Raw genomic sequence first — 20,670 nt, forward strand, 5'->3', positions numbered from 1 at the left:
TCCGCGCCCCCCCCCGCAACCCCTCCCTCGTTCCCCCACCACCCTCCACGACTGACAGTTCCCGTCCCTCCACAGGTCTGACATGTTACCATGGCAACCGGAATCCTGGGCTCCGGCAGCCTCTGGTCTTGCCACCTGTTATTACTTCATCTCTCAAGTGTAAAGCATCCTAGCCTGGTGCCATGTGGCTGCACAGAGCACATCTTCAGAGGATGGAGTTAAAGAGAAGCGAGAGGCAAAGAGGGAGAAGGTGGAAGGCAGCCCCAGACTGGCCACACAGGGCACACCGGACAGGCTGGGCTGGCGGAGGAAGCTGCAGAGACGGGGCGGGAGGTGTCGGGGAGAGCCAACGTGCCTTCCGTTCAGAATCAGCGAGCAGGCCTCAGCTGGAGGCCACCGCCGCCGCCTGCTCCCTTCCACCCAGCCTTTAATGAGGGACCTGGGAAGGGAGGGGGAGGCGGCGGAAGGCTGGGGCTGGGAAGAGATCGGTGCTGGGCCCAAGTGGAGCAGAGCCACGAGAGGGTTAAAGTGATGAGATAAAGACTGTGGGGAAGGCTGGACCAGAGGGCACACAGAGCCTCCAAGCCTGGATAAATGGCCTTAATTCTCATGCTCCTGCTCACCCTACTCCTTACGTGTTTACTCATATAAATTATCCCCAAGGCCTGACACCTTTTTTTCATTGCTTCCCTAGAACTGATGAAAAAATAAATCCCACAGATCCCAGGAATAAAAATGTTGGGATTCCATTCAGGCTGGTTCTTCTTGGCCACCTAATAGCAACTCCGGCCCCACCCCAGGACTCCAGAGGGAAGACAAACGATGCCCTCCTCCATGAATGTGGAAGACGGGGCAGCCGGGGAGCCCAGGGGAAAACAGACACCTGGATCCACTCAGCACGTGATCCACTCATGCGCCATCTTGCCACCTGGCATTGAACACAGTGTGAGTGTGTGACAGGGACTTGGGAGACGTGCTGCTAAGGCAGAATGACTCCAGGCCCCCAGAGGAGTCCTTCTGGAGACGAGAAGGCCGAGGGCTGATTTAATAAGTCTTTGGGGTTATAGATAGGCCTAAGTCGCCGACTCCATATTGTCCAGGACAACGGGAGACAGGAGCTGAAACGGCAGCACGCTGCTGTCAGAAAGCTGGACACGAGCGCGGCTCAACAGGTGAAGGCCTGGGTGGAGGAGCAGGCTTCTCGAGAGAGGCCTCTGCACCTGGGAAGATGTCCCTGGCCCAGGTTTGTTTGCATGTGTGCCCATCTAGAGGCAAGAGAATATACGAGATGTCGTCTTAAGGCCCCCTTCAGGCCTACTATCTGAGGATTATAATAGGGTGAAAGAAGAGACAGAAAAGTGAAGTTTTCCAAACCCCAAGGAACTCAGCCTTTCATCCCTGCTTCATGTTTGTGTACGCGTCTCTCTCCACGTTAGCCGTGAGCTCCCTGAGGGCAGGAGCGGTGTCTTTAATCTCTGAATCCCCAGCACCTGACACAGTGATTGACACAGAGCTGACAATAAATACTTAATGAAAGGATGGGCAGATCTTCACAGAGGCTTTTGGGAGGGGAAGAAAACCAACTGCCGGGAAAAGGGAAGTCAAAGATCAGGAACTCAGGGGATGCAAAGTGTCTCCTGAGCACTGACTGACCGTCCTAAGGCACTTCCAGCATCAGTCCTGGCTGTAACGGGGGAAGTAAAGACTGGGGGTGGGGGCATCAGAGAGAATAAAGCAGTGGTGGAGGAAGTCGACAGGTCTGCACTCCTGCGGGAAGCCTCTCCCTTAGGCATTTCTTGGAAAGCCAAGATGGAAGGAGTTAAGAACTCGCAGCCTCAGTTGGCCCCCAGGGCCCCTTAAACCCCATGTTTGCTGTCTTGCCAGGCGCCCTGAAGTAGCCAGTGAGAATATTAGGCCCTGACTTACTATGTGCTCTGGTGGCTGTAGAATCTTCCTGAAAATGTTAAGTATATGCCAGTCATCCCAGCCTTCTTTATATCTGTCTTCTTCCCTCTATCTTTATAAAACATAAGATTCAAACCATTAGACACAGACCTTGCAAATATTTACTCCAAGACACTGTGCTGTAGAATCAGAAAGCACACGTCTGTTCACACTGACGTCTCCCTCTTAATGGATGTGTTTGGTTAGAGTTGCCATTTGCCAGGAGTTTGGACCCCACATCCCCAGTTCTGGGACTGGACGGTCACGTGACCCGACAGTAATGTCCTTTGTGCTCCAGCCTCAGGCCAGCAACCGGGGGTCTGTCACTGAGGCTTCGGAAGAGTGAGAAAAAGACGAAGCAAAGCGGATTACTTTTCTCGGTGCTGATTAAGGAAAAGCACAAGGAGATGTTTCCATTTTCCAGCGCAGGTCATGTGGGTCAGTTCGTGCCCTGGCGTAGCAACTTGTTATTGCCACCAAATGAGTCTTTTTAGGGGAAGAACATTTCACTTGAGAGGAACAATGTCAGAAAGGCTGTGAATGAAGTGGCGTCGTTCCCCTGAGAGAATGGCAGGCCATCCCGGTGCTGTCGAGCAGGAGAAGCCTGGTCCGCTTCACTCGTCAGGATATTATTATCGTGATGGCAGAACTCGGTAAGCCCCCTTCCTCTCTTCCTCTCTGCCTTGCCCCTCTCCACCCCTCCTCGCCACCACCTCCATGGGACTCAGGCCTGTCAACCCCATTGGTCTGCCAAGGACCAGCATTTTCTGTGTCTTTCAGACTGAAAAACAGTACTCAGGAAAAAGAAAAGGATGAGCCCAAGCATCAGACCTGAGGAGGAGGAGAGAGTCAAGGACCACGGAGCTGATGGGCAGGCCAGCCCCGGGGTAAGGGCCCAGACGAGGACCACACCCAGAAAGCAAGCCGGGAAGCGGGTGCTGGGAGCCACACAGACATTGCCTTCGGTAGGACAGAGTCCTAGGAAAAGGATCAAAACCAAGTTCCCCCTAGATTTAACAGTGCCACATTATTCCTGGTTATGTGACTCAGTGCTTCCAAAAGAAAAAAGAATTAAAGGCAAACACTGATTGCTTAGAGGTTTTTGAAAGCTCTACCTCTCTAAGGCAGTGGTTCACACAGGGACTTCTTAAAAATGCTAATTCTAGGCCTCCACCCCAGACCTATCTAATCCAAAATTCTGGGATGGGATCCAGCAGTGTGTGTGTTTAAGGAACAGGTGTTCCTGACGCGCTCAGGCTGTAGGACCACAGCTCTAACGAGACACGTCACAGACATATCACACTGTGTCATACATATCTTCTGTCAGTGCTGTACTATATACTAATTCACTTATTTCACCATCACATAACCCTGTGGTAGAGATGCATTAGGGCTTCCCTGGTGCCTCAGTGGTAAAGAATCTGCCTGCAATGCAGGAGATGAAGAAGACTCAGGTTCAATCCCTGGATTGGGAAGATCCCCTGGAGGAGGGCATGGCAACCCACTCCAGTATTCTTGCCTGGAGAATCCCATGGACAGAGGAACCTGGCGGGCTACAGTCCACGGGGTTGCAAAGAGTCAGCTAGGACTGAAGCAATTGAGCACAAATAGATGCATAAATGTTCTCATTTCAGACAGGTGATAAGGCAAAAGGAAGCTTGTCTAAGGTCAAGCTACATGGGCCTTGAGCCCAGGCAGTGGGGCTCTTAGCTGGCCCACCTGATACTACCTTGCCACAGGCACACACAACCACACACCCGAGGGAAGTCAAGTCAGAGTGGCTACCAGTCCCTGGAAGCTAGGGCTTCTCAAATTTGAGTGCGGTGCAAGCAAACCACTTAGGGATCGCATTAAAATTCAGATTAGGATTCATAGGCTCAGGAAGGGCCTGAGAACCCACGTTTCTTATAAGCTCCCCCTCAGGGTAGCCAAGTATCCAGGTGTGCCTGCCACTGAGGTGTTTTCAGGGCACAGAACTTTCAGTCTAAAACTGGGAATGTCCTCAGCCAACCTGGACAAGCTGGTCACCGGAGTCCCAGGCGATACTAAAACTGCTGACCACACTTTGAAAAGCAAAAATGTGGGCCCTCAAGATGAAGAGTTTGGATTGTATTCAAGTATGATGAAAGTTTTGAGAGCATGGCATGGCATAATCTACCTTATACTTTTAAAAGATGACTTTGGCTACTCCATGGAGAAGAGACTATGAGAGGTAAGAATAAACACAGAGAGACCAATAAAGAAGTTGCAATGATCCAAGCAGGAGCTGAAGCTGGTGGTGTTGGAGATGGAGAAAGGGAGCCAATATGGATGGTGAGCCAATATGGGTGGTGAAGGAAAACAGCGCCAAGGATGAGTCCTAGGGTTTTCACTTCAGGTACAGCATTATCTTTTTAAAGAACAAGGCCAGAAAGAAATAAAAAGAACTTGGAAAGACTGAGCCATAGAATGAGAGAGAAAGATGCAGGAAAATGGTTGAACAGAGAGATGTGTGATTTTTTTTTTCCATAGCAAAACTCATTTACAAGTCTCAAGCAGAATTTGTAAAGGAGGTTCCACATAATGTCATAAATAGCTTAAATTTGTTCTGAAGATTAAATATGCCTGCTATGGTCTAGTCAAGGCTATGGTTTTTCCTGTGGTCATGTATGGATGTGAGAGTTGGACTGTGAAGAAGGCTAAGTGCCGAAGAATTGATGCTTTTGAATTGTGGTGTTGGAGAAGACTCTTGAGAGCCCCTTGGACTGCAAGGAGATCCAACCAGTCCATTCTAAAGGAGATCAGCCCTGGGATTTCTTTGGAAGGAATGATGCTAAAGCTGAAACTCCAGTACTTTGGCCACCTCATGGGAAGAGTTGACTCATTGGAAAAGACTCTGATGCTGGGAGGGATTGGGGGCAGGAGGAGAAGGGGATGACAGAGGATGAGATGGCTGGATGGCATCACTGACTCGATGTACGTGAGTCTCGGTGAACTCCGGGAGTTGGTGATGGACAGGGAGGCCTGGCGTGCTGTGATTCATGGGGTCGCAAAGAGTCGGACACGACTGAGCGACTGATCTGATGGTCTGAATTGTTTCTCCCCTAAAATGCACATATTAAAGTCTTCACCCTTCGTGTGATGGCATCGAGAGATGAGGCCCTCGTGGTGGGGATTAGTGTCCTTATAAGAGACACCAGAGACTTTTCTTCTCTCCACCTACTTGTGGGGCTTTCCAGGTGGTGCCAGTGGTAAAGAATCCACCTGCCAAAGGCAGGAGATATAAGAGACACAGGTTCGATCCCTGGGTCAGGAAGATCCCCTGGAGGAAGGCATGGCAACCCACTCCAGTATTCTTGCCTGGAGAATCCCATGGACAGAGGAGCCTGGTGGGCTGCAGTTCCATCAGAGTCACAAAGAGTCAGACACGACTGAAGGGACTTAGCTCACCTGGCCCTGCAGCAACATGTACCAAGAAAAGGCCATGTGAGGATATAGCAAAGAGATAGCCGTCTCCAACCCAAGGAGAGAGTCCCCACAAGACACTGACCATCTAAAAGACACTTTTAGAACTGTGAGGAATAAATTCCTATTGTTTAAGCTACCAGTCTATAGTATTTTGTTATATAGCCCAGGCTGACTTCAATATTGCCCATTAATACATTCATTTCTTTCGAAAAGTCACTATGCAATGTGATGCACTTGATAATTGACCTATAGGGGAACATTAAGGGTCATCAGTAGGACCACAACAAACATCCCAGGTTGAGACTGGGATTCATCACTTGAGGTTCCAGTGTCCTGACATAACTGAATGGTGTCCAAATTAAGCACATTCACATCTCAGCTTCTCATCTTGCTGTGTGACCTGGAGCAAGTTCCTAAACCTTTCTGAGCCTCTGTTTCCTCATCCGTAAAAATCAGAGGGAAGCATGTACCTCGTGGACTTGCAGACATCACATGAGATGATGCGTATAAAGTGCCTGGCACCATTAGGTATTCCACCATGTCTTTCTCACTTCTTCTCCTCTGTAAAACAATTTTATTTCTGAAAAGGCAGGAAAAATAGATCACAGTAATAAATAAGTAAGCTTTCCCAAGAAGCGACACATGACTGAAGAATTCACATTCATGCTCCGTGTCCAAGGGCACATCCCTCAGTCTCTGGGTGCCTTGGTGTCCTCTAGGAGACCTGACACCTACCTTATAAGGTTACTGTGAGGAATGAATGAGATAAACACAGCACGCCTAGCACAGTGTCTGACACATTCAAGGAATGTCAGCAAGTATTATCATCCTTGTCACTGATCAAGACCATGGGACTCTTCAATCCTGAACATTCCAGGTAATTAGGCCAAAAATGTGAGAGAAATAAGAGGCTCACAGAAAGGCAAGTGGCGGGTAGATGCCCAATCCTGGGGAAACAGGAAGGGAAATTCAGGGCCGGACACCGGCTAGATTCCACCCCACAGCTTCCTCCTACCCGGTGTCTCATATCCGTCTCATTTCCTGGGGCCAAGACTACATGTTCTCTTTTAGGAGCCCCAGTTACACGTGGCCCCATGAGGGCGTATGCCCAGTAAGTGCTCAGTAAACACTCACGTTTAGCTTATGTGGAAGGATTCGTGCACCATGTCTAAGAGTTAGCAAAGGTTGTGCCAGGACTGAGTCAGGCTCTGACAGTTTCGCCTGAGGCCAGTGAGACCCCCATAGGCAGTCAGCTTCTCAGCATCACATAGCCACAGAAAGGCCGTGACTCAGATCATCCATCTGTGGTCTGCACATGCTCTGCTGGCCCAAAGGGCATGGAGGCGGGATGTAGGCACTCTCGTCAAGAGGGCCAGGTGCCAGACACCCGAATCGCCTAGAGACTCATAACAACCCCACAGGGGCAGCAAGATGGTTCTCTCTGTTTCATGGATGAGGCAACAAAGGAGCAGAGAAGTGTAACCTGACCCACATCCACACACAGAAGATGGCAAGGTGGCCAGGTCATGATTCGCACACGGGCCAGGCCAACTCCAGTGCCATTTTCTCAGCCACAGGGTCCAGAGTGTGGATGATCCACCGGTTTGGAGAGCTGACTCCAAGTATATCTTCAAGGTCAGAGCAACCCCTCAGATTCTTCTTTGCTTTGGAATCTATAAACTGTTCAGTAAAATAATAATTCACCTAAGGAACACCCGTGTCCCAAATTTGCTCTTTAGGGAGTGGGCAGCTCACTTTTTCAGACACAGCCCTGGATCAAAGCCTGAACTTCCTGTGTCAAGGTTGGGTAAGTGGTGGGGTGGGTTGTGTGGGTTATAAAGCTTCTCAGGCACCTTTCAGAGTGATCCAAAATTCTTAAGCTCATGCAAAACATAACTTTCACTCTCTCTCTTGAAGCTGTATCTGCTGCCCCTGGGCCATATGCTAGAGGACAGAGATGTCAGAAGACTAACATCTGTTCCATCTTCCCCATCAGTGTGGCAATGACATCATATGCTTCTTTTAGATAATTTGCACATTATCAGACTAATTTTCAGATTATCTAATCAGCCGACATTACCCTTAATCAACTCAGCTCTCCTCTTTCAGTTCTGCAGAGTACAGCGTGCCCTCCACAGGCACACTGGGGTGGGGACTTTTCTTCTCTTGACAGATATTGAGAGCCTAGCTATATGCCAGGCCACCGCTATTAAACAGAAGACTGAGCCCTCTTGGGACTGAGGGCAACCCGACTTCCATGCCAGGAACCTGAGACATAGGCTTGGAATAAATTTTATAGATCCATATATTAAAACACATTTCCTTCATAGAAGCTCCAAGTATGTTGTAGAGAGCATTCTACAATCATTTATGCTATTAAATAAGAAAGAGATGCCATACCACCATTAATAATGTGTGTGTGTGTGTGTGCACGTGCGTGCATACTGTTGAGTCCAACTCTTTGCAACCCCATGGACTGTAGCCTGCCAGGCTCCTCTGTCCATGAAATTTTCTAGGCAAGACTGCTGGAGTGGGTTGCCATTTCCTTCTCCAGGAGATCTTTCCAACCCAGGGATTGAACCCCCATCTCTTGTGTCTCCAACATTGGCAGGCAGGTTCTTTACCAGCTGAGCCACCACAGAAGCCCAACAGTTAATAATACGCCACATATATTTCTCTATAAATCATTTATTCTTACTTCTAGTGATGACTCTCCTTTTCCTTTGTTGTTCAGTCACTAAGTTAAGTCACTAAGTCATGTCCAGCTCTTTACGACCCTGGACTGCAGCAGGCCGGGCTCCTCTGTCCTCCACTGCCTCCTGGAGTTTGCTCAAATTCATGTCTATTGAGTCGGTGATGCTATCTAACCACCTCATCCTCTGCCACCCCCTTCTCCTTTTGCCTTCAATCCTCCCCAGCATCTGAATCTTTTCCAATGAGTCAGCTCTTCACATCAGGTGGCCTACTTCAGCATCAGTCCTTCCAATGAATATTCAGGGTTGATTTCCTTTAGAATTGGCTGGTTTGATCTCCTTGCAGTCCAAGGGACTCTCAAGAGTTTTCCCCAGCGCCACATTTCAAAAGCATCAATTCTTCAGCCCATAGCGCTCTTTATGGTCCAACTCTCACATCCGTACATGACTACTGGAAAAACCAGAGATTTGACTATACAGACCTTTGCTGGCAAAGTGATGTCTCTGCTTTTTAATACGATGTCTAGGTTTGTTATAGCTTTCCTTCCAAGAAGTAAGCATCTTTTAATTTCATGGCTGCAGTCACCATACACAGTGATTTGGGGGCCCAAGAAAATAAAGTCTCCTTTTCCTATAGGATGACAACTACCCAGCCTGGCAGAGAAGATACTTAAAGCTGTGGCCCTTGCCCATGTTTCCACCATTTCTGCAATGCCACTGTCAAACCCAACTACTACTAATTGTCTGAACACAACATGCTACTTCACACCTCTGCCCCTGTGCACACAGTTCCCCGTGCTTGGGAAGCTCTCTCCCACCCAGTCAATTTCTCCTTGTTCTTCAAGGGCTAACTTGAAGGCCACTTCCTCAGGGAAGCCTTTGCAAATCCCCTCATGTTTTTTAAATGTTCTCATGTTCTGAAGCTTTCATTGTCCTGCAGGACTTTTTAAAACCCAGATTGCTGGGGCTTCACTGGTAGCTCAGTGGTAAAGAATCTGCTTGCCAATGCAGGAGACATGGGTTCGATCCCTGATCCGGGAAGAGCTCATGTGCTGTGGAGCAACTAAGGCCGCATGTGCCACAACTGTTGAACCAGTGCTCCAGAGCCCGGGAGCTACAACTACTGAGCCCACACACCCTAGAGGCTGTGTTCTGCAGCCAGAGAAGCCACCAGCAACGAGAAGCCTGCAGCCCCCAACTAGCAAGTAGCCCCTGCTCGTCGCAACTAGAGAAAGCCCACGTGCAGCAACAAAGACCTAACACAGCCAAAACACAAATTAAATAAATAAATAAAATTATTAAAACACACACACACAGAGTGCTGACCAGCACCCTCAGAGTCTGTTTCTGAAGGTCTGGTGGAGCCAGAAAACTGCATTCCCAGCAAGTTCCCAGGTGATGCTGAAGCCACACTTAGAGCACTGCTGCCCTTGGAGTAGAAAGTGTGCCATGCTCTTGAGCCCTTGGCTTCCTTCACCAGACTCTGTACAAACCCTATTACACATTCCTGCTCACGACTGCGTGCTCTCCAAGGTCGGGGACCAAGACAGTATTTGATACATGATCGTTAAACCAACAGATGGATGGATGGATGGATGGATAGATGGATGGACGGACTGATTAATATACTAGACTGAATTTATTCACACAGCTTTTTCATACAGGTCCATGACCTCAGAAATGCCCATACTCGCACCACCCGCAAAGAAAGATACCTTGAAAACATCGTCTATAATAGATTACCACTGTGCAAAGAAGATAAAAAGAAATTCAAGAAGAGCTTTGACATTGTGAGCCTGTGTCAAAGGAGTTTTGAATTGTAACCCAGTGCTGTTTACCAATGGAGAAGGCAATGGCACCCCACTCCAGTACTCTTGCCTGGAAAATCCCAGGGATGGGGGAGCCTGGTGGGCTGCAGTCCATGGGGTCGCTAAGAGTCAGACACAACTGAGCAACTTCACTTTCCCTTTTCGCTTTCATGCATTGAAGAAGGAAATGGCAACCCACTCCAGTGTTCTGGAGAATCCTAGGGACGGTGGAGCCTGGTGGGCTGCCATCTATGGGGTCACACAGAGTCAGACACGACTGAAGTGACTTAGCAGCAGCAGCGGCTGTTTACCAAGGTGGCATTGACGGAGTCACAACAGGACGCCCCTGAGTGGCAGCTGTCAGAGTCCAAATCTGCCCAAACCTTCCCTCCATCTATTCACATAAATACAGTCTATGCATGTGTGTGTGTGTGTGTGTCTGTCTGTCTGTACGCATATAGGCACATAAGTGCGAGTGACATTTGTAGAAAGTAGATGAAAGGGTCTAATGGTGGTCTAGTGGCTAAGATGCCTTGCTCCCAAGGCAGGAGGCGTAAGTTCGATTCTTGGTCAGGGAACTAGATCCCACATCAACTAAAGATCATGCCACAGTGAAGATCAAAGATCCTATGTGCCAAAACTAAGACCCAGCACAGCCAGATAAATAAATAAAATATTTTTTAAAAAAGAAGAAGAAAGTAGATGAAGGTGGGCAGAGAAATATTAATAGAAGAAGTAGGAAGAATCCAGCCTCCTACAGGGAGGAGAAGGGTAGCAGCTCAGGCAGGGAGGACCCCATCAGAAAAGTCCTGTCTGTCAAGGAGGGGTGTCTGAGCTCCACACAGCCCTGCACTGCCTGGAGTTTAGGCAGAGAGGGAAGGGCACATAGCAAAGGGGACAGATGTGCGGGGAGGCAAGCAGCATATATCCAGGAGAAAATGCGGGCCCAGGAGAGGAACAAAGGCAGCAGAGCTGGGAGGCGGCGGGAGGCCGGAGAAGCGCAGCACAGGGCAGCATGGGGCGGAGGGCAGGGGCAGTCAGAGCCGGTTCCAGCACTCCACTCTGCCCTTTCAGCAGCGGCAGGAGCAGGGACGAGCAATGGGCTTTGCTGGAGACGCAGCTGGGGGGAAGCACAAGGGACAGCAGGAGGACCAAAGTCAAAAGGTCTCTGCGGCTGCAGGTGGTGCAAAGGCAGATGCCCGTGACATCTCCAGCGTCTGTAAGGGCAGCTTTTCCCACAGGCCTGTGCTCACAAGCAGCTGGGGTCACCCTGCAGCTCTGCTCAAAGGGGAAAAAGTCAGCATTCCCACCTCGCTGGCATCCAGAACCTTTTCTGGGGGGGAACTGGAGATGAACCTCCCGGATGAAGCGCTCCTGCCTCCCTCCCGCACTCCAAAAGCCTTGCCAAGGGAGGATCACAGGCTGAGACCTTGGAATGCTGCCGAAGCTTGTCACCTTCGATTCCCCGCACAGCCCCTGTAGCATTTAGGGGCAGGATGGGTGTCCCACCCCCAAACAGCGGGGGCAGCTAATGACTAGGTATTGATGATGCTGGCAATTAGAGCACATGGGAACATGGTGAGGGGGCCACTCACCAGGGACGTGTGGGAGGGAGCAGAGCACACACTCGGAGTGGCAAACAGTCAGTGTTTGTGTGCAGGGGGCCCAGGAAGAGAGCTGCTGTCTCTTGGATTCATCCAGAGAAATTGGGGAAGAGGGGAGGGAGGGCTCTGTGGACACTGACGGTATCTTTGTTGCAGCCCATCTCCCCTATCCCTGCTAGTAAAATTAGAGTTAATCACAGACTTCTCAGAGGCCTTGGGAGGAGATGTTGTCAAAATGGTGCTTGTGAGGGTTCTTGAACCTTCCTCGTATGAGAAGGCCCTGGATGAGCCCAGCAACAGCTGTTGTTTTTCTATGCAGTTTAAACCCCTCCAGTGGTTGCATGATCCTTTATGAAGAACCCAATTTCTCATGACCAGGATGAGAGGAAGGGGATGGAGCGGGGCTGGAACAAGAGTGCTCGCTGGCAAACCCCCGAGAGAGGGGAGCACATGGCTGGATACTCAGGGATTCGTCTCCATCCAGGAGAAAAGATGCAGCTTCCTCCCTAAGCAAGGCTGCCCAGCCTCACGGTGAGGACATAAGGACAATGACCCACAAGACTGCGTGAGGAGATCCCAGTGGACGGAGAATAACAGGGGCCAGTGCTCACCTTGGAAGTCAACAGACAGCTGGGAGGGGCCCGCAGGAAGGGCTAAGGAGGAGTCCACTTGGGGCCCATGGTATACCTGGAGGTCACAAGGAACCCTCCTCTGTGGCTGCCATCACCATGCACACACACACAAAAAGATCCAGAGAGGCACGCCTAACCCTGTGGCGTGGGGAACAAAACGGCCTGTCATTTGAGAAGAGATTTAAAGGAGATACCCAGGTGGCTCAGTCGGTAAAGAATCTGCCTGCAATGCAGGAGACCTGGGTTCTATCCCTGGATCAGGGAGATCCCCTAAAGAAGGAAATGGCAACCCACTCCAGTATTCTTGCCTGGCAAATCCCATGAACAGAGGAACCTGGAGGGCTACAGGCCATGGGATCGCAAAGAGTCAGACACGACTTAGCAACTAAACCACCACTACCATAATGGAGATAAAGTGTCAGTCACTCAGTTGTGTCCAACTCTTTGTGACCCCATGGACTGTGGCCCACCAGGCTCCTCTGTCCTTGGAATTCTCCAGGCAAGAATACTGGAGTGGGTTGCCATTTCTTTCTGCAGGGGATCTTCCCGACCCAGGGATTGAACCCAGGTCTCCCACATTGCAGGCAAACTCTTTACCAACTGAGCCACCAGGGAAGCCCTTAAAGGGGAGATAAGCCAGCGCCAATTGCTGTTGTTTAGTCACTAAGTCATGTCCAGCTCTTTGTGACCCCATGGACTGCAGCCGCCAGGCTCCTCTGCCCATGAGATTTTCCAGGCAAGAATACTGGAGTGGGTTGTCATTTCCTTCTCCAGGGGGTCTTCCCGACCCAGGGATTAAACTCATGTCTCCTGCTTTGGCAGGTGGATTCTTTACCACTGAGCCACCAAGGAAGCCCACAAGCCAGCACTGGGGGGAGTGGAAAATAACACCAAGCGATAAACAGTTTAGAAAGAGCAACCTTTGCTAATCAACGCCTCCCAGATAGCAACCTAAATCAAAGGAAGGCACTCATGGCCTCCTTGAGGCAGGAGACAATAGCTATGCCTTGGCCACTTAGATCAGAGACAGGAGGAGAGGAGAGATGGCAGAATGCAAAACCCAGCTGATTGGTACAGGTCAATGTATATTCCTTTCTGGAAGATAAGGGTGATGAGACCCAGGGAACCTCTCCCCAGGGAGCAGGCAGAGACCTCAGCGTTGTGACTACTCAGAAGCTGACATGCGGAGGAGGGCACCTCCTGCCTGCTTTCAGGTTCTGTCCAGATAACAACAGTTGGTGAGAAAATAAACAGTCGGGCTTGCACCAGAAGAGAGGTTCACGAAGGGCTTGAATTCTTAAAGAGACTGAGAATTAAAGAAGGTGCTATGGTCTGAATCATGTCCCCCCCAAACTCACATGTTGAACTCTAACCCCCAGGATATGACTATATTTGGATCTAGGACCTTTAAAGAGATGATGAAAAAGCACAAGTTAGAATGAGACTGTTAGGATGGGCCCTAATCCAAGCTAACTGGTGTCCTTATAAAAAGAGGAAATCTGGACACACACATAACCTCAGAAGTACATGTGCACAACGGGATGACCACATGAGAGGCAGCAGGAGGGCGGCCACCTGCAAACCAAGGAGAGGGGCCTCCAAGGACACCCACCCTGATGACACCTTGATGTGGGGCTTCTAGCTCCAGAACTGTGAGAAAACAAATCACTGGTAAGCCAGTCAGCCTTTGGTACTTTGTTGGGGCAATCCGAGGAACTAAGACAGAAGGCAATGCTACAAAGGGAAAGTGGGTTGGGGGTTAAGGGAGAACCCAGACTAATCCAAAGAAAGGTTTTGGCCAACATGTGTTCATTGTCTCAAACACTGGCTGAAGGCAGTCAATTCACATCAGTTGACTGAGTTGACTGACTGACATGCACAGGAGTCACCCTCAAACTCCAGAATCTGAATATTTTTAAAGGTCTGATCCCTTGTATTTCATTGACTTGTTCGCTAAAGGAACCCCTACCACAAAATCTTCTGAACAAAATAGAAAACACTGGCATGTCCACAATTATTCCTCACCCCATCATCCTAGAATGACCCACATTTTGAAGCAAGCCCTAAAGATCCCATCATCCCATCCCATCCTGAGTTTGGGGTGGGTCCAGAAACCTTAAAGAATGTCGTAGAGGGAAGTCACGTGGTGAATGCTAAGCCCTTTGCGACTCTCTAATTCATAAATGGAAGCTGAAGAAGGAAAGAAAGAATAGAAATGGAAACACAAATTTCAGAATCATTTTGGCTCTCCAGAGCCCAGCATCCCCAATGACAAGCACACCCAGGTCATGTTTGCTGATTGAGGGCTCAAGGGAAGAGCATGGAAACTCTAGGGTAGTATTTTTTTACCCAAATTGTGACCTTACGAGAGCCAAGACGATGGATCAAGAATATCCTGTGTCTCTTATGGCCAAGGAGACATTTGGAAGGTCTGTCTGAACTGACACACCCCAGAGCTTTGCCCAACTCAGATTAGCAGCTGTGAATGGATCTTCTGGAGCTGGGGAAAAAGACTGCCAGGTCTGGCATTTGACGATAGCCAGGTAAAGAGGTTTCCCTTGGCCTTAACACTTACCTTCTGTCCTCTGGGAACAGAGCTGGGTGTGCCACCCCTGCTCAGCCCACTCTAAGCCTGGGGCTCCGCTGACCTACAGGGGTATTTGGGAGGCTGAAATAGCCAACTCATCACAAATCATTGAGACCAATCCAAAAGTGCCAGCAGACAATCCCACAGGTGAACAGAAAGGAAAGCTTGTAGCCCTGCCCATCCACCTTACCACTCACCCAACCCAACACCTGGGAACTCACGTCTGTGGTTCTCGTTTCTGTGGTTGGGTGGGGACCGGGTCTCCTGGTCTTGGGCCTCATCCCCCTCCTCGCTGGCCAGATGAGTGTGAGCATAGTGGTAGCTGAGTCCCGGCCGGTTCTTGTAGCGCTTGCCGCAGACTAGAGAAGAAAAGAAGAAAGGAAAACAAAAATGTCAGCAATGTCTGCAGCCGCTGCCATCAATCTCCCAGGCAGTGGCTCATCCATCCACCCCAGAGCCAGTTTCCTTGAAAAAGTGTCTCCCACTCCCAACACCCCTCACCCACTGGACAGAACCAACAGCACTATAACAGCACGGACCCAGGTAAAGAAAAACCCCAGAAGTTGAACTGAGTAAGAGCACTATCATTTCCTAGCTGTGAGACCCTGGGAAAGTCACTTGCCCTCTCTGCCTCAGGTTTCTTCAGAGGAAAAATGAGAATCACAATAGTACTTCACTCTTGAGTTGTTATGATGAGTTAATCTCTGTGCAAAGCACTTGAGAACAGAGCTGGGCACACGGGAAGGGTGGTCGTTATTATAACTTTGAAGTTAAAAGGTATTAGGAGTCTGTTTTGGCTTCCCAAGTGGCGCTAGTGGTAAAGAACCACCTGCCAATGCAAGAGATGTAGGAGGAGCAAGTCCAGTCCCTGGGTCAGGAAGATCCACTGGAGAAGGGCATGGCAACCCACTTCAGTATTCTTGCCTGGAGAATCCCACGGACAGAGGATCCTAGCAGGCTGTAGTCCATAGGGTCACAAAGTGAGACATGACTGAAGCGACTTAGCACGCACAGACTGGAGTCTATTTAATTTAATCCAATGTCCCGTATATGGATGAGGCAAGTGAGGCCCAGCAAGGCTAAGCAATGTGCCTGGGAACACACAGCCAGTTATGGATGAGCCAGCCACCGGAAGCCAGGCCTCCTGGACTCCTGTGCAGTTCTCCTTCTGCCACCCTCTGGTTGACTCTGTATGAAGTACAAAAGCTTTATGTGGACCATATTTTTGATGTGATTTTTGTGCCAGAAAAACACATTCCATTTCCACCATGAAAACCATAAATCCAAGGCATCCTTGGTAAATGTGCTAGCCAGGAGCTTGTGTCCTTGATGGCCCAAGGAGTCTCTGATACCCCAAATCTCTAAAAAATGTGTCCCGGCAGGCCCTACCACTTAAGTGGACAGTCGGAGACAAGAGCAACAAGCAACACAAATATGGTTTCTTGGGGCCAAAAAGATGAAAGGGCAGCTCCCTTGGTTGTCTGCTCAGCACATAAATGGCTAAGACTAGACCACTGTCACCCCCCTGCCTACCACAAAGCCCAACATCCCAGCCCCTGGAGGGATGGCACTTCTGGTGGCAGAAGTCTTGAGGGTCTTCAGGTAAAAATCCTGTGCTGACCCTCTCATCTTGCCTCCACCTCTCCCCAGCAGAGCAAACCCCACCCAATCTGCTGGACCAGCTGAAATTGGCAGCTTTAAGAGACTCTCCCTTCACATGCCTGGGTTATAGCTGTGATAGTAAACACTTCACAAGGTGGAAAGAGCACAGGCTTCATCATCAGACATGGGTTCAAATCCCACTTCCAGGGGCCAAAGTTGACCAGCTGCATGACCTCCACAGTATAGAGAAGAGCTGTGACACAATGCTCTTACCAGCCTCCCTTATTATTTCTGGTGGGGTTTCCTTTCTTTCCTCGTGGCTTAGACAGTAAAGAATCCGCCTGCAATGCAGGAGACCTGGGTTCGATCCCTGAGTCAGGAAGATCCCCTGGAGAAGGGAATGGCTACTCACTCCAGTGTTCTTGCCTGGAGAATTCCATGGACAGAGGAGCTTCACAGAGTACAGTCCACGGGATCTCAGAGTGGGACATAACCGAGCAACTGTTTTTTTTCCTTTCTTACTAGATTCTCTTGGGTTTTTCAAGTATTATAACCTCAGCAAAAATAGATAATGTCATCTCTTCTTTCTCATATTTATACAAACTATTTTATCTTCTTAGCTTAATTCATTTGTAAGAATCACCAAGACCATATTCTAAGACAGCAAAAGTTAAGTTTTTCCTATTGTTGTGAAATTGCATTTAGTGATTCGCTGTTTAGAATTCACTGTAAGTGACTAGGCTGTATTCTCTATCAAGTTTAAGTAGTTCGTCTTATTCCTGGGTTAGTTTTATTACAGGAGAATTTTACCAGCTGGCCTTTCAGCATCTACTAATATATGACGCTACTTTAGTTTGTTGATATGGTGAATTACATTGATTTCCTAATGCTTCCAACTATTGAGCCATTCTTGCATTCCTAGAATGTACCCCCTTTGATTGGAGCGTATTATCTTTTTTATATGCTGCTGCATTCTATTTTCTAATTTTACATCTACACTCAGACTTGAGATAGGTCTATAATTTTTCACCTATCTTTTATCTTGCTTTTCAGTCACATAGTTATGTTGACTTCCAAAAACGAATTGAGTTCTCTGTGAAATTGAATAAGACACATAATCCCTATGTGACTTTTTTTTTAATCTGAAAACAACAATAGTACTACCTACCTTGAAGGATTATAAGTAACATTTGTAAAGTATCTCATTCAGTACCCATCACCTAAAAGATGCTCAAGAAACAGTAGTGAGGGGTGAGGGGCTTCAGTGTGGTCTACCACAGGAGACCACAGGAGGCGCCGGACCCTCCTGAAAGAGGGGCTTTCACCTTTACCTCTACTACGGAATCTGGCAATTGTCTGGACTATCTCAACAAGGTGAGAGTCTGAAATTCAAGTGTTGATCAAGTTGTTGACCTAGTAACTATAAATTCAAGTCCTGCAATTGGCTTCCCTCTCTCTCTCTCCTCTTCACGGGCACACATAAATATTGCAAAAAAAATAATAACATGGCACTACACATCTCAATTCCATTTCACTCAGGAAATGGGCCCTAAGGAGACCTCTGAGGCACACTGTGGGCCTGCTTGTGGCTTTTTCTATTTAACCTTTTAAATGATCTAAGGGCAATAAACAGCAAATTACGGGGTCACTGGACATAAATTCATTTTATTACCAAGCATATTACTGGTGAGGAGTAAATGTGTTTATTAAAATAAGGACAATAACATCAGTACTGATACGGGGACACCTCAGCCGCCTCTGCAGCTCTCCCACCACACGCGCCTCCGCATTTTATTTGAGTCGTTTTGTTGTGATTACAACTTGTTGTTGTTGTTTTAGTCACTAAGTTGTATCTGACTCTTTTGTGACCCACGGACTGTAGCCCACCAGGCCCCTCTATCCGGGGGAGTTCCCAGGCAAGAATACTGGAGTGGGTTGCTGTTTCCTTCTCCAGGGGATCTTCCCAACCCAGGGATCAAACCTGGGTCTCCTGCATTGATAGGTGGATTATTATTTTTTTAGTTTATGTATTTATTTTAATTGGAGGCTAATTACTTTACACTATTATAGTGGTTTTTGCCTTATATCAATATCAATCAGCCATGGGTATACATGTGTCCCCCCATCGTGACGCCCCCCCGCCTCCCTCCCCACCCCATCCCTCTGGGTTTTCCCAGAGCACCAGTTTTGAGTGCCCAGTCAGGTGGATTCTTTACCACTGAGCCACCATACTGTCTTCCTTAATCACAGAATCCCAGGATCTTAAGAGTCATGTGGTCTAACTAGCTATCCAATTGTTTTATTCCCACGAACATTCTAGATGCTTTTCTGGAACAACTCCACTGATGGGGAACTCACTACCCACCCGAGCGGACATTTCTTCTTTGATTTCCTTAAATTATGGCCAGGACTGCACTGGAGGGCCTCTCCTAGGACCGTTTCATATCAATTTCCTCTTGATGGCAACAACTCTACCTCTCATGCTGCCAAACACATTTTACACCTTCAAAACATACCCACTGAATAGCTGTTGAGTGAACCCAGCAACACTTTGTAGAAAACCAGGAGATCGGGGAAGAGGTAGGTGTGCAGAACCGGCTCCATCTATCCACATTAATCTCACACTGCTAATGCTAATGCTAAGTCACTTCAGTCGTGTCCGACTCTGTGCGACCCCATAGACGGCAGCTCACCAGGCTCCCCAGTCCCTGGGATTCTCCAGGCAAGAACACTGGAGTGGATTGCCATTTCCTTCTCCAATGCAGGAAAGTGAAAAGTGAAAGTGAAGTCGCTCAGCCGTGTCCGACTTTTAGCGACCCCATGGACTGCAGCCTACCAGGCTCCTCTGTCCATGGGATTTTCAAGGCAAGAGTACTGGAGTGGGGTGCCATTGCCTTCTCTGAATCTCACACTAATAGTTCTTAAAAGCTACAAAACCAAATCCAAGCAAAAAGCTTCCCTTATCTCCTTCCCCAACATCACAGACAGTAACTGTCTTAGAGCAGATCCTTTTGCTAGAAGAGAGATTCTCAAAGAGTAATCCCCAGACCAGCACCTTCAGCAGCACCTGGGAAGCTGTTAGAGACGCAGATTCTTGGGTTCTGCCCCAGGCCTACCAGATCAGAAAGTCTGGGGTAGAGCCTGGCAATCTGTGTGCTAACAGGCCCTGTAGGTAACTTTGAATACACACTACAGTTTGAGAACCACTGTTAGAAGATTGAATATTTTGAGGCTTGACTCCCACCCTGCGTCTGCCTGCCCTTCTGGATGGATGGTGGTGGCAGGCAGGGGCAGTGGGAGGCAGCCCTGAGATCTGTGTTCCATTATTAGAAGTAACAGAACCAGATGGCACATGGAGGTCCTGGAAGCCAGACCCCTTAACCACGATCCCTACATGCAGAGCTTTCCAGGTGGAGCTTCATTTTTTACCACCTGCTTATACAATGTCATCCCTTCGTCACCAGGTCTTCAAGAAAACATTTATTAAACACCTAGTGTGTGCCCAGTCTTGAGGTACCAGAAGACAAAGATGAATGAGCCCGTCTCCTCCCTCCAGGAGTCCGCAGTCTAGCACAGGGGATACACACATCAGCTAGCAAGGAGGGAGGTGGGACCCATGCACCACTGTGAGCCTGTGCATGGCACAGAGGAGGGCCCAGTGCCTGGGTTTGAGGCAGGGATGGGGGGATAGCTTCCCGGGGGAGGTGGATGAGCTATGGCATGTGAGATAGCAGGACATCACCAGGCAGACAGAGGAGGAGGGCCTGTGGGCACCAAAGCACATTTCACCAGCACCTCTGGGACCTGCAGGATGTTTAGTAAAGCCGGTGGGAAGCAGGCTTCGGGGTGGGTGTGAGGAGACTAAGGAGAGGAAGGTGGGTGGGACTTTATTCCGACAGTGGGAGGCCAGGGGAGGACTGTGTGTATCCGGAGGACCTACTTTATCAGATTTATATTTTAGAGATACCGCTTAAGACTCTAGTGCGAAAGATGGATTTGGAGATGGCAGGAGGCTATTTTAGGGCTTCCCTGATGTCTCAGATAGTAAAGAATCTGCCTGCAATGCAGGAGACCCAGGTTCGATCCCTGGATGGGAAGATTTTGTGGAGAAGGGAATGGCAACCCATTCCGGATTTGATGTAACTATAAAGACATCCTGAAATCACCTAAATCTAATGTCAAATTGAGTCAGACATGACTGAGCAACAACAACAACAGAGGCTACTCTAATTTTTAATGTGTGAACAATGAGGACTTCAGCATAGGAAGGAGGTTAAAGAGAGAGAATCTGGTAGAAGTGGGAACAGGTGGGAGGAAGCAGCAAGGAGGAGCCTAAAAAGACTTCGGCCAACT

At 48.8% G+C, this 20,670-nt stretch overlaps 1 protein-coding gene across 3 annotated transcripts in view; it reads right to left on the bottom strand.

Annotated features, from left to right (window-relative positions):
• DPF3 (double PHD fingers 3) overlaps positions 1 to 20,670 on the bottom strand; it is a 283,863-nt gene that overhangs the window by 71,066 nt on the left and 192,127 nt on the right. For all 3 annotated transcript variants that reach the window (XR_003512825.1, XM_027552333.1, XM_027552334.1), the window contains exon 7: positions 14,937 to 15,074. Coding sequence is in view for 2 of the 3 variants with exons in the window: in XM_027552333.1 (XP_027408134.1) it covers positions 14,937 to 15,074 (138 nt within the window). In the remaining variant the exon portion in view is untranslated. The remainder of the gene's footprint in view (positions 1 to 14,936; positions 15,075 to 20,670) is intronic.

The sequence above is a fragment of the Bos indicus x Bos taurus genome, chromosome 10, assembly GCF_003369695.1.
Source record: "Bos indicus x Bos taurus breed Angus x Brahman F1 hybrid chromosome 10, Bos_hybrid_MaternalHap_v2.0, whole genome shotgun sequence".
NCBI classification, from domain to species: domain Eukaryota; kingdom Metazoa; phylum Chordata; class Mammalia; order Artiodactyla; family Bovidae; genus Bos; species Bos indicus x Bos taurus.